Here is a 13,975-nt window from a genome sequence, read left to right on the forward strand (position 1 = left end):
AGCCCAGCGCAGACTACACATTTCCAGAGCTGTTCATAGGGACTCACAATCTTAAAATCCGCTTACCTGAGGCCCCACAACTGGCACATGTGGAGAGAGGACTCTAGTGGAAAGGATGGCCTGTGTTCCAGGCCTTCCGGAGGGATGCTTCTAGCAGGTAGGATCCCTCACCAGCCCTCTTCTGTGTTTAGGGACTGGTTCTTTGGGTTCATAGGTGAGTTGGGCTCTCACGTGGGAGGCGGACAAGTGTTCAGAAAGTGTGTAAGTTGGGGACAGGACTCAAATTGTTAATGAGTTTGAAGCCTTCACTTTTAAGATTCAAGCTCCATCTATGAACCCTCAGGTGAGGGATGGGCAGGTGAGAGAAACATCAAGGCCATGAGTATCCCTCAATATGACATGTTAGCTGCTGCTTCAGGGACTGGATTGAAAATGCCTAACAGGGGAGCATGGCAGTGTGTGTGGAGAAAGAGATGACTGGAGAGCTCTGGTCCAGAACTCACATGCTTTTCAGGAGGAGACTTTATCTAGCCTATCCACATATGGGCGAAGCCATGCGAAGATCTGAGTTGTCAGGTCTCTAGAGGGGTGACCACCGTTGACCTTGGTGCAGTTTGAACAGTCTTGTCACTGAGGGGCAGGCTAGGTAATGAGAACTGGAGAGGATCCATCCTAGTGGGCTTGTTGACCAGAAGCCACAGTGGTGACGACAATAGGGTATGGCTAATTGGAAAACTGACACCGGTTTGCTCTGTGCAAGGCCATGGTCAAGTTTACCAGCAACAAAAACAAGACCCAGCATATATGATAGTGCTACTTAAGATCAACAAAGAGGAAAAGGCTTACCCTTGTGACCAGGGAGCAGCAGATGCTCAGGAGCCAGCCCGCCCCTATCAAGGGTGTGCAGGGTGAGCCAAGGCTCAGGAGGCCACACAGCCAGCACACTCGGAACAGCACAAACCCTGCTTGATGGTGACGCAAGAGTATATCAGTGTTTTATTTAGCTCCATCAGAGAAACACTGCTAGCACAGGCTGGAGGATCAGAGAGCTAGGTTTTCAAAGCCTGGATGTCGCTGGAATCCCCAGTTACGTATTTCACTGTTTTCTTTCACGATTCTTACAACAGCTAACTCTGAGAACACTGTGTTCATCTCACAGTTCCTCAGTATTTCTGCCAGCTTAACTGATAGTGGGTCCTGGAACTGCAAACGGGGCAGGTTCCTGGGGTTTATATACACGTATTTGTATACACATCACATTTCTAGAAACTGGGACCATAAAGTTCCTATTACTTGGGGATTTTATGTATAATACACTGCCAGGACAGCCTCTCACTTGTGGTTTTTGAAGAAAGAATCTGTCAGTTTTCAGATTGCCACTGTGTAAATGCCTAACAGTGGGCCAGGTCAAGCCATCTACACGGAAGTCCTGGAGGCGAAGTCTAGAGTCATAGGAGCCCACACCCCGAGGGCCCTGGCTTGTCAGGCACTTGGTCAAGCCACCTCTCTGACGGCTGGAGGCACATTCCTATGCCCATCAACGCCTACAGGGCACTCCTCGTCCCACTGACCACCTCTCTGACGACAAGAACGATCATGATGCCGGGGTTCTGCTTCCTCTTCATCCTGCCACTCTCCCCCAGGAGCCCTACGATGGCCCCAAGGAGAGGCAGCTGCAAAGACCACAGACACCTCAATTTACATAAAATTATCTCACTCCATTTTATTTAAGATTTTCTCCAGTTAGTAAAAGAAAGATGTGTCTCTCTTTATACATATGTACAGGTTCAGTTATAAAAATAGACAGCACATTCAAAGAGAAAAAAGGCTTGGCATTTTTCTGATTCCCTCTAAATAGCATCTGTACACAGGAGTCTGGGTTTGGACAGGGGAATCTTAATGATTTAAATTAAATGATTCCCCTACCACCCCTACTCAAAAAAAAAGTTTAAAAAATCAATCTATCTAAACTCAATTCCGCGATTTTCAGGTGTGCAAATTAGAGGCGGACCCGCCCAGAAGCACCTGCTCCACCAGGGACATCAGGCTGGGGGTAGGCAGAAACACCTCCCATGTGAACACCACCCCTTTGCCGCTCCTGAAGGGAAGCGAGCTCGGGCTGGCGGGGCCGGGCTGGGAGATGGGTGCTGAGCCTGCCCTTGCTCCATCCTCTCCATCTCTCTCCACCGTCCCTTCCTTTCTCAGTGCAATACAGACAGTGCATACAGCCAAGCAGGGGGCTGAAGGGCAAGGGCGGGGAGACTGTGCATTCAGGAGGGGCAAGGGGAGCCTGCAAGAGGGGCAGTGAGGCTGTCCTGCTGATTGAGTGGCTCCTGGTCTCTTACTGGCTTCTGGGAGTCCCAGGGTGGGAGCTGCGGCTACTTTTGCTGGTGGGACCTGAAGGTTCTCTGATGCGAACCATGCAGGGCAGGAGAGGAAATGCTGGGAAACAACTGCCTCCACGCCTGCCGCCTCTAGCCTTGTGCCATCCTCACAGCCGCCACCTTGTCCTGCATTTGCTGCTCTCCTCAGCCGTAACACTCTGGTGAATGGGTTTGGAGACTTGGGTTGCTCAACAACTGAGAACGCCAACTACATGATTTCCTCCCTTCCGAGCCCCCCAGGAAATCACAGCCCTAAGAGAAGTCTCCACCGTGGAAGGCTCTTCACAGCACTTGTAGAGCCTTTGCAAGGGACACGGCCAGAGCTGAAGAGTGGAATGGGGATGGAGACTATGTGCCTGAGCATCGAGACGGGGTCTCTGTCAGCCCTTCCCCAGTGTGAGGTTTAAGACTTGCCTATAAGGTCCTTTGAGAGGCTGTGGGTCTGATCCCTGTCCTTGGGCCTTTTTCCTACAGGCAACCCCAGAGCATTCCTCTTGAGACATGGATGATCCAAGTCCTCACACCAGCCACCTGCCTGTCTTTCCCTTGTTGCAACTGGTCCTTGCTGCCCCGTGGCTTGGGATGGAAGATGCTGCACTGGGCAAGCTATCCAAAGACCACCTGAAGGCCAGGGCGTGAGCCCCCGGAGTGGCTGAAGGAAGCTAGAGGGCCAGGTGGTTACCGTCCTCCCGAGGGCTTGGCGCCTTTGCCCTGTTTCCGGACCAGGGAGTCTGGGGCTAGGCTGCTGGTCAAGTGGAGGCTCTTGGGAGTCCCAGGAAGATTATTTCCTTTGCCTAAAGGGGAGCTCAAGGGAGAAGAGGCGCTTGAAGGTCCAAAGTCAGCAAGGCCAGCAGGCCGAACGAGGGACGTCTGCAGAGGACTGCTGGCGGAGATTCCTGCAGGGAGAGAAAAAGAGGCAAGAGTGTAAGCGTCCGTCCCACCTGAGCTGCCTCAGTGCCAGACCCTGGTTCCTGGAGTCAGGTCTGGAAGTGAGATTGTGGGGAACCCTGTACCACTTGTTCTTCCTGTCAACTGTTTTTCCTGTAAGAGAAAACCAATACCTGCCCAGCCCTCTCCACATTACTGCATCTACAGGGAGCAGATGTCACCTAGGCACTCAAGAGCAGAGCACACGTTACCCGTTGGGAAGCCAAGGCTACAGGAAGAGCTGTGACAGGCATTGATGTGTTTTCTTATACAGGCCTGCTTCCTTCCTGGGACAGCACTTGTGAGCTGCTTCCTTCTTAGTTTCAGAAGATGTCCTCTACTCCGCAGTCCATCTGACCAGAGGGCACAAGGCTGCCCACTCTATCCTATGTCTGCACATGCAGTTCTTGTGTTGCACACAGCCACCCTGCTCTCTAAGCCCTAATGCTTTTAAGGAGCTGGTTCAAATCTCCTGTACAGCAACTCTTGCTGCTGCTGCTGTGTCGCTTCAGTCGTGTCCGACTCTGTGCGACCCCATAGACGGCAGCCAACCAGGCTTCCCGTCCCTGGGATTCTCCAGGCAAGAATACTGGAGTGGGTTGCCATTTCCTTCTCCAATGCATGAAAGTGAAAAGTGAAAGTGAAGTCGCTCAGTCGTGTCCGACTCTAGCGACCCCATGAACTGCAGCCCACCAGGCTCCTCCGTCCACGGGATTTTCCAGGCAAAAGTACTGGAGTGGGGTGCCATTGCCTTCTCCGGCAGCTCTTTCTAACATTCCGAAAAAGGAATTCTACGTGCTTGGTAGGCAGACTCGTGAATACTCTCACCCACAGTGGAGCTGGAGGCAATGACCGAATCCCTTGCTTTCCATGCCCAGTCACCAAGCGCTGTCAGTGTTTCTTGGGACACTCTGCCCCCTGTTGCCTCTAGAAGAAAGCCTGAGGAGTGTCATGTTTTGCCTCATGTTGGGGTGAAACTCTGCCACGGCAGCCTTAACTGCTGCCAGACTGCTGTTTTTCCAAGGATGTGATGAGCTGGCAAAAAGTTGAGAAACACAGGGCTGGGCTATTATACTTCACAGTTGTTGAACAAAGGAGAAAGGAGGAGAAAGGGGAGGTAAATGATCACTTATTGAGAACTTTCTATTCAATAATGCTGTTACTTGCTGCAACACCCTAAATTTTAAGCGTGTGTTCTGAATGGAGAGCAATGCCGGAATGGCAAGTGTTGCCCTTCTCACCACTCCGAGAGCCCACGGTCACACGTCTGATAAGCTTCTGCCCATCAGGTCTTTCCAACCTTGACTCCCACAGGCCGTTTGCAGCACAGTCTGACTGACCTGCTCAGTGACCTCCAATATGCCTAGGTTGTTAAACCCTCTGTCACCAGTGGAAATCATTCATCAACCTTCTCTTTCCTTCTGAGTTTGGAAACTTAGTCATCAAGTACACAGGTCCTCCTCCTCCTGATCTACCACAATTAAGGCCTTTCCTTTTCTCTCACTCAATGCTAAAATACTGCCTTGTACTGCTGCTAAACACATTCCATGCATGGCTTCCTCGTCTCATTTTCATTATGTATTCAGGTACGGGGTCCATGTGTTATACTCCCATGCACATAGGTGCTGGGTTTTGTGTGTGTGTGTGTATGTGTGTGTGTGTGTGTGTTTTGGCACAGCACAGCTTGTGGTCTCTTAGCGGGATCTGAACCCAGGCCCTCAGCAGTGACAGCAGAGACCTAACCACTGGACCGCTAGGGAAGTCCCTACAGCAGGTGTTTAATCCTAAGGTGGTGGCTCACAAAGCTGAAAGCTGCTCAGTTGTGTCCGACTCTTTGCGACCCTGTGGACTATACAGTCCATGAAATTCTTCAGGCCAGAATACTGGAATGGGTAGCCTTTCCCTTTTCCAGGGGATCTGAGCCAAAAGGGAAGCCCAAGAATATTGGAGTGGGTAGCCTATGTCTTCTCTAGCAGATATTCCCGACCCAGGAATTGAACCGGGGTCTCCTGCATTGCAGGCAGATTCTTTACCAACTAAGCTACTGGGTAACTGTTAACTATGCTAGTCTGCGCTACAGAAATGTAATTATTAAAATGTGAGTCTGGGGGAAAAAAATCAGTTCTCAAAGCAGGAGAAATGTTTAAAGCAACATGGTCAAGAAATTCACCTTTTTGTTTTTCAGTTACTTCCACTCTGAAGGCAGCACTACACTAAGTCACAAGAGCACAGGGAGTGTCAGGACCACTTGGTGCAGCGGCGCACTCCAACATGGGCTCTGGGCCCAGGGCTGTCCTGCCTGCTCTACCTGGCAGAATGCTCAGCAGCCCTCCAGACTAGCCCCAGCCAGAATGGCCCCTTAGTCCCTGGGGCCCCCGCACCTTTAGACACGTTGTACCCGTATGCAGCATAGGCAGCGGCGGAGGCTGCGGCAGCCCCTGCTTTGGCTCCTGCCATGGCGGCAGCACTGCCTGCAGTGGACTTCCGGCTCCGGCCCTTTCCGGCTCCTTTGGCTGTGCTTCCCGAACCTTTAGGGCGGCCTCGGCTTCGGGCTGAATGACCACGTCCTGCGGCTGGCATTTCCTGAATGGAAATCCCTGTGGGAAGAAATTGGTCAAGAGGGGGAAAAAAGTCAATTTCTTATGTGTGACGGGAATCTTTTCCTGGACACAGAAGATGACTTTCGGGGTGTTTTGTTTCAGGACTCCTAGGGAGGTCTATGGCCCAATTTAATGGCTGAGCCACACAGTTACACAGCATTAGCAAGAACTGTGAGTAGCTACAACGGCCTGACACCTCAAGTTGCTTTTCAATTCTCTAAGAGTGGTGCCATTACTCCTGAATTTTTCTTTAAACTAGATCATTGCTAAACGAACTCCAGGGATGTGCTACTTGTGATTCACCTGCACAGTCCAATGTTCTCCTGCCTTGGGGAATCGACTTTTACTCCCAAGTTGCAAATGTAGAGGGACTCAAGAAATAGCAGCAACACTGGGCACCACAGAACAAAGTGAGGAAAGGCCCAGAAAAGTTAACTATAACTAAAAATTAGCACAAATAAGGGTGAAATATGAAGAACAGGAATGGCTAGAAAACAAAGAAGTTCGAAATCTTTATGAAGTTCTTCTTTTGTTTTCCCTAAGCTTTCTCATTCTCCCTTTCACTTAAACAGGCTAGTAAAACAATGAGACTTCAAATGTTTTCTGCTCTACTCCACTCTTCTTTAAAGAAGGTAGAAAATGCTGTTATCTGAGAAGGAACCAGGACCCCGCCCAAGCGGCAGGGACAGCTGCGTCACTCACCATTCACAGTGTCTGAGACAGAGCCCGTCATGGAAGCAGGGGAGTTGGTGGCTCGGGACTGAGGGGCTGAGGAGGCGGGGTCATCCACAATGACCAGCATGTCGCTGCTGCTCTCGTCCGGGGGAATGGAGCCGGTGTGCAGCTCACTGCTGATGGAGATCTAGAGGCGGAAGGGTCATGATCACCACTCCTCTCAGAGCCTTGGGCCCTCGTGCCTAAGTGAGGACGTGCTTCCCAGGCGTCCCCCACATTCCCTCTCCTCTCTGGCATCACTCCTGAGATTCAGACCCCCTACTGTGGCTCTGGAGAAGGCAGTTCGCCTTCATTTGCTTTTCTCCTGATGGATTCCTTGTGAAACCCCCTTTACGAGGCAGGCAAATCCCCCCCAAAAGCAAAAGCTACCCAGTAAGGACACAGCCCCCACTGCTGCGATGAAGGCATCACTAATAAAAGGAGCCTCACCTCACTGAAAGGGCTGGGCATGGCTGAGTCCACGCTGATGAAGGAGTCGTCCCCATCCGCAGAGAGATTGGAGTTATCAGCTGAGGGAACAAATGGGATCACCAGGTTCATACCCTCCTTTCTCCTTTTGCCATCCAATTCGTCTTCTTTTTTCTTCTGGGAATACACAAATCAAGAAATACAGAAAAAAACATGAGGCTAAGCACTGAGACAAAAGTGGGGTTGGAAAAGAAAGTGATGACAGATATTTGACTCTTTGTAAACGTCTAAGTTTCACTTTATTCAACTAGCATATTATTAAAAAAGAAAAAAAAAATCCCAAGGAAGGAGGAAAGGAATCACTTAGTACAAGTTTATGCATATTCTACCACAATAATACAGAGTTGAAAGGCCAGTCACACTGAATGGAGCTGTGCCAAACAGAATCTGAACAGGGCGAGGGTCGGTCAGCTTCCAGCGCAGCCTCGCAGCACTTATCAGGCTGAACCAATGCAGCCCCACAAGCAGGAGGGCCCCTGTGCTCTTAGTTTATTTTTACACATCTGTTTTTACTCTGCCTTCTTTTTAAATATGCATAAGGGGAATGAAGGTTCTCCTCATACACAAGGAATACTGAAGTGGCTTTTCATTATCTCCTCAATTTACATGAAAATGCTTAAGCACTGAGTGACTGAGCTACACCAAACAGTGCTAGAGCCAAGTTCAGCAGGGCTTTGTCACAGGTTAGAGATGTGGAATCAGAGTGTGCTTAGAAAATTCTGGGAACCACATTCATCCACTGCACCTAACAGCATTTGTATCTAGATCTATATTAGGGTTAATATGGTATGTCTTTGGGGCTTCCCTGGTGGATCAGACGGTAAAGAATCTGCCTGCAATGTAGGAGACTTGGGTTTAATCCTTGCGTTGGGAAGATCCCCTGGAGAAGGGAATGGCAACCCACTCCAGTATTCTTGCCTGGGTAATCCCATGGATAGAGAAGCCTGCTGAGCTACAGTCCACGGGTTCGCAGAGTCGGACATGACTTAGGGACTAAACAACAATAAAGACTAGGTTATGCTAAGGATTACTGGCACATGGGCAGAAACAGCAAGACAGGAAGAAATGGAGGGGAACTACATCCCATGTTGCAGCTAGCCTGGTAGGCTCAAGCAGGACATGTCAGAAGGGATACCAAAAAAAAAAAAAAAAAAAAAAAGAAAACAAAGCAAAAAACAGCTCAGCCCAAATCCTTGGCATGAATTAGAGAAAGAGATGAATAGCGTGACAGTGATTTAATTTTCCAGTAGTAGATGATAATAGAAGAATTATGGCAGAAGGACTGGATTTAATGACTTCTTAGGCCCTTTTTAAGATTCTACAAAATCTAATAATCTAACATTCATCTTACTCACATTTGGACTTAAGCTTTTAAAAAAAGTCCCAACAAAAGGTTTCTACAATTACATGTGACCACAGACCCATATAATACAATTACGTCTGTGTGGGGAGTACAACCCTACCAAGGCTGCATTTCTCCTGCTCAACTGTCAGTCAGGACAGAACTGTTACATAACACACACAGATGGAGCTGGATACCAACCAGCAACCAAGATGACAAGCATGCATTCTACAGTCTTTTCTGGAGGGACCACTCAGCACCCCCATCAGCCCCAGTCCACCACCCCAACTTGACATACCTTCTCTGCGTACTTTTCCCGCTTGCGCTTGCGTTCTTTAACTCGGTTGGTTTCCTCCTGCTGCCGTTTCTCTTCTTGCCGGAGTCTCACTATCAAGAAAATTTTAAGATCTAATGAAGCACCCATGGCAATCCTGATCCTTATTCTCTGAAACTAAGGTGGCCTTATTCTCTGATATTTATGATTCAAGGTATGACTTCTATCCATTTCAGGCAGGCAGATAACTCATGGTTTCCTAACTTGGAGAACGAACAGAGTTCCTTGGATTCTAAACAGTTTTGGGGTTCAAACCATGATTCAGTCTCATTGTCATGGGCCTTTCCATGCCTCTCCTTTTTCCTTTTCTTTTCAGCCTTTTAATATCTGTGCACGGCACAGATCGAGTATGGTTACAGAGTCCTGAAAGGTTTTCAGAAGGCAGTGGCACACGTGAGCACTGTAAGAAAGGTAGTTCATCACATTTTGTGATGTGATGCTGTCCATGCCTGCAGAAGTTTACAAGGTTAAGTCTGAAACCCACTTTCTGGCTTCTCAAAAGCCAGAAATACTGGGAGAAGGGCTGAATATTACATACGGCAGTGTGCCTTTCCAACTTTTCCATTAATTTCACAAAAATATTTCTCTGGACAGAAGAGAGTAAATTCATTACTGCTAAGGAAATCTAGGAGACAGCCTTCCTGTACACATTTATTTGAAGTCATATAACTCTAAAAATACACCTATTCTTTATACTCCATAACATATCCTTGTATGAGCTTTAGAACAAAATATTAACCAAAAAAGTGTTTCTCCCCAAATATAATCTGGCTTTGCCTACCCTTGGGACATAGTCAAGGGCCCTTTCGTTTTCAGATATGTGGAGCCAGAGGAATCATCTCTGTAAGGAGAGCGCATTAATAAGAGGTCTAGAGTACGTACATTTCTTTTCCAACTCTTCATCGTCTAGAAGAAGACTAACCACCTCTTTGGGTTTCAAGGTATCTGGTTTGAAGTTTCCACCAGAAATCACCATCCGTTGAATCTAATACAAAACAAACAAACAAACAAAAATCACCGATAGGCATCTGTTCCCTTATGGAAAATATCCAAACAGAAAGAAACAAGTTTCTCAATCTGTAGTTCTGGTGAGGCCCCTGGATTTCCTATTTTTTTTTTTTTTTAATTTGCGTGACTGGCTCATCCAGGTCATTTGTGCCAACAGAAAGGACGATGAGAGCTTCTTTGCCTGAAACTGTTGACAGCTGTAAGATCCAATAATACTGAATCAAGACGGAAAAGAACCAAAAATGATAATTTCTTTAGAAACTAGCAAATTAAGCATACAGCTCAGAGGCCGATCACACCGAGAATACTAGGGCAGGAGCAAAGGCCGTTTCTTCTTCCCATGAATGTGAAACTATGTCAAACACGAGGGCCACAACTGGGGTCTTCTTCAAATGAACGACAGGAGAATACAGGGTGTAGATACCATTCCAGAAGAAAAGAAGTGAGGAATGGCCAGGCCAGTACACGCTGCTTTTGTATAGGACTTCATTTTATCTTCTAGTCGCAAGAAATTTCAGGGCTTTCATATCAATGAAAGCCGAGAATCTTAGTCTCGGTCAGTCGCTGTGGCTGAACTACTTTCTCTACCAGCACAGTACCTCCTTTGCCTTCTGCTTACCTCGCTCTTCTCCTTGGCTCGCTGCAGAATGCGTTCTTCAATGGTGCCCTTACAGATGAGGCGGTAGACGGTAACCTGCTTTGTCTGCCCCAAGCGGTGGGCCCTGTCCATGGCCTGCTGGTCCACAGTGGGGTTCCAATCGCTATCATAAAAAATCACCTGTGCAGGCAGGACAAGAATACAGCAAAGACTGAGGCACTCTCAGGCCAACACCAGGAATTCTGACAGCAACCCAGCCATTCATCTATTTCAACAGTATGATACCAGATTTTTTCCTATGATATAAAGATGAACAGATATCTATTCATAAAACCAAGCCATTCCTTCACCTGCTCTGGGCGAAAGACTCTGAGCTTTTTTCAGGGTTTTCATTTAAAAAGAGAATGGCAACAATATTAACACTTAACAACCAGGGCTTACTATTTGCCAATCATTGTACTAGATGTTTTATGTGTATTAACTCACTTAAATTCCACTACCACTATGATTTAGTCACTATTAAAAACCCCTATTTTATATAAATAGATGAGGAAACTGAGACTCAGGGAACTCAGAGACTTTATCCAAGACCACACAGACTAAATAAGCAGTGGGCCTGGGATGTGAAATTCTTCTTTTTAACCCCAAGCCTACCTTGGTAAGAGACAGGCATGGCTTTCCTGGTGTTCTCAGGTTCCCACTAACAGGGTCATTTCCTGTCTCTTGAATTTCAGGCAAGAAATGTTTAAAGGGTTCTCTGGAAGCTACTTCTAGTTTGCTAAACAATAAACACAAAGAACAAAATGTACTCCCTACTCCTCTGACCCATAGGTGATCCTAAAACCGACAGAATCTTGGATCTTCAGTCCTGAAGCCACTAGCAATACAGTGGATCTCTTACAAGAAAGCCAGTTCAAAGTGACCCTCATCGCTCATGTGTCTTCCTCTACATTCAACCAAGTCACCAAATCTAGCCAGTACTTCTTCAGAAACAAACCCATTCTTTCTATATTCCCACTGTCCTGCTCCTGGGCCAGGCCCTCACCATCTACATCTGGCTCACTGATGCTTCAAGATCAGCAGGTTTCTGAGATCACAGTCTCTTTCTTCAGTTTACTTCGGAGAAGGCAATGGTACCCCACTCCAGTACTCTTGCCTGGAAAATTCCATGGATGGAGGAGCCTGGTGGGCTGTAATCCATGGGGTCGCTAAGAGTCAGACATGACTGAGGGACTTCACTTTCACTTTTCACTTTCATGCACTGGAGAAGGAAATGGCAACCCACTCCGGTGTTCTTGCCTGGAGAATCCCAGAGATGGGGGAGCCTAGTGGGCTGCCGTTTATGGGGTTGCACAGAGTCGGATACAACTGAAACGACTTAGCAGCAGCAGCAGCTATATACTAAGACAACTTCACTTTTATTCTTTCCTAATACAAACACACCTCTTCCCTTTTGTCAGATAGTTCTCTTTGGTATCCCTCACTTACGTTAGTTTGACTGTACCACTTCTTGCTCAAGCTGTTTTTCCAACTTAGACCTCCCTGATCTCTCTTGCCTGTAACAATGTTTCCTTTTCCTATTCCTTATGAATTTGTATTAGAAATTACAATGGTCGAAACCTGTTAAGCACTTAAAACAGATGTGCATACATATCTCACTAAATTTTCATAAAAACCTGATATATTTCCTTCATCTCATAAATTGGGAAGACTGGACTAAGCTCACAGTCTTAACAGTCTCCTTTTACGACCCGCACTATTAGCAAAACGTTGCATTGCCTATCCTGGTCCAAGCTCCCATGTAGTCACTATTTTCTAAAGGTATCCAATTATTTCATATGTATTATGTATTTTAAAAATTCTCCTGCCTAGTGTTATTAGAGGACAGACACCATCCACCAGAACAAAGTAGAATTCTACAAATACTAGTCAATTGATACTAGAATCTCTAAGATGTGATCAAAACTAGAAAAAGTGCTAAAATGTAAGCAAAAGAGTAATTCATCTCTCTTGACACTGTTCCTCTAGATGCTTTTTCCATTGCTTAACACTACTTCCCTGGCGGCTCAGATGGTAAAGCGTCTGCCTACAATGTGGGAGACCAGGTTCAATCCCTGGGTTGGGAAGATCTCTTGGAGAAGGAAATGGCAACCCACTCCAGTATTCTTGCCTGAAAAATCCCATGGACAGAGAAGCCTGGTAGGTTACAGTCCATGGGGTCGCAAAGAGTCAGACACGACTGAGCAACTTATGACTTATGACTAACACTATTCCTAAGTAATTTATTTTCTCATTTAATAATGGAAGCAATTCTTTTGCCATTTTCTGCAGAACTCACTTGATGCGAAGATGGATAAAAGGCATCAGCATTTTTAATGTTTTTGCCTCTAATTGCAAGAACCCCCACTGGCTCTTTCTTATGGTGCTCCTTTTGTCTTGCTCTCATATGAGGTATAATCCCTCAACTTTTAGTGTAAGTTAGAATCCTTGAGGAAAAAGAAATGACAAACTGCCTGCCAAAGAAAGAAAATCATTATGAAAGCTTATTGTTAAGCCAGTGTCCACAGATCTAGGATTTGGAAGTATACGACGTTTGTCACTTGTTAGAGGAATACAGAAAACCTGACCACAGGACATTTTGGAACTTCAACACGATAGGCAAAATTCTAGAAAATTCAGTTTAAACTTTCAGGGAGAACAAAAGAAGAGAGGACAGAGTTAATGAAAGTGAGACTTCCAACTGAACTGGGGTGGGGGCAACTGTTTGCCCAACATACCTAACGTGACTGCACATGTGGAAAATGAGAGTTGATGTCACACCCAAAAGACAGTACCTTCAGTAGTCCAAGCCTAAGGCAATGAATAGTTCAGCATGAACTCATAATGGGCAGCCCTATACTATGAATCATTTCACAAGTGTTTCCTCCATATTTACATTTTTCCTAGAAGTCTCAGTGGCAACCAAACCTGACTCAACTTGGGTTCTTTTGAGGTCATCAACAGTAAGAAGATTGGAACCTAAGGAGACAGGTTTGCAATTTAACTTTCAAGTCCCCTCTTTCCCCAATTTAATGGCTTTTATCTTTCAAATGGATTAAAAGAGGTAAAGAACTGTTGAGGAAGAAAATAAAATAAGATTCTACTTAGCCCTATCTAATAAGCTGTTGATGTTTAAAAAAAAAAAAAATTCTACCTAGAAAAAGACACAGAGAAAAATAATACGAAACATGTATAAGCTAGCAAGTTAAGACAAAAATAAGAGAGATATAAACACCAGATGAGATGTATGGTTATTATCTACCTTGACAATAAAAAATGAACACTGAATCAACAGTGACATAAACTCAGGGGAGACAATGTCCATCAGAGTAGGACAGTTATGACACCTGTCTTTATGGAGCTCAATGACATTCTAGAGAAAAACAAGCAACAATTAAGGATACAACAACTGACTTAACTAGGAAAGATCAGAGCCAGTCCACAATGCGTGGCCCAGCAATGACTAAGGGGAAATATATTAATTGTCAGCACTTTTATGAAGTTGTAAACAGCAAGCTGGGAGGGCACTGGAAAGGGGAA

The 13,975-nt window shown here is 46.3% G+C and overlaps 1 protein-coding gene across 5 annotated transcripts in view; it reads right to left on the minus strand.

Moving 5' to 3' along the window:
* Positions 1-1,697: 1,697 nt before the first annotated feature.
* INO80 (INO80 complex ATPase subunit) overlaps positions 1,698-13,975 on the minus strand; it is a 122,731-nt gene continuing 110,453 nt past the window's right edge. For 4 of the 5 annotated variants that reach the window (XM_055537408.1, XM_055537412.1, XM_055537409.1 and 1 more), the window contains 7 exons: positions 10,418-10,576; positions 9,673-9,775; positions 8,755-8,843; positions 7,076-7,231; positions 6,614-6,773; positions 5,693-5,908; positions 1,698-3,280 (listed from right to left, as the gene is read on the minus strand). In XM_055537408.1, coding sequence (XP_055393383.1) covers positions 3,063-3,280; positions 5,693-5,908; positions 6,614-6,773; positions 7,076-7,231; positions 8,755-8,843; positions 9,673-9,775; positions 10,418-10,576 — 1,101 coding nt within the window. In that variant the 3' untranslated portion in view covers positions 1,698-3,062. The remainder of the gene's footprint in view (positions 3,281-5,692; positions 5,909-6,613; positions 6,774-7,075; positions 7,232-8,754; positions 8,844-9,672; positions 9,776-10,417; positions 10,577-13,975) is intronic. The other variant, XM_055537411.1, reaches the window with a different exon arrangement.

This window comes from Bubalus kerabau, chromosome 10 (genome assembly GCF_029407905.1).
Source record: "Bubalus kerabau isolate K-KA32 ecotype Philippines breed swamp buffalo chromosome 10, PCC_UOA_SB_1v2, whole genome shotgun sequence".
In the NCBI taxonomy this organism is placed as follows: Eukaryota; Metazoa; Chordata; class Mammalia; order Artiodactyla; family Bovidae; genus Bubalus; species Bubalus kerabau.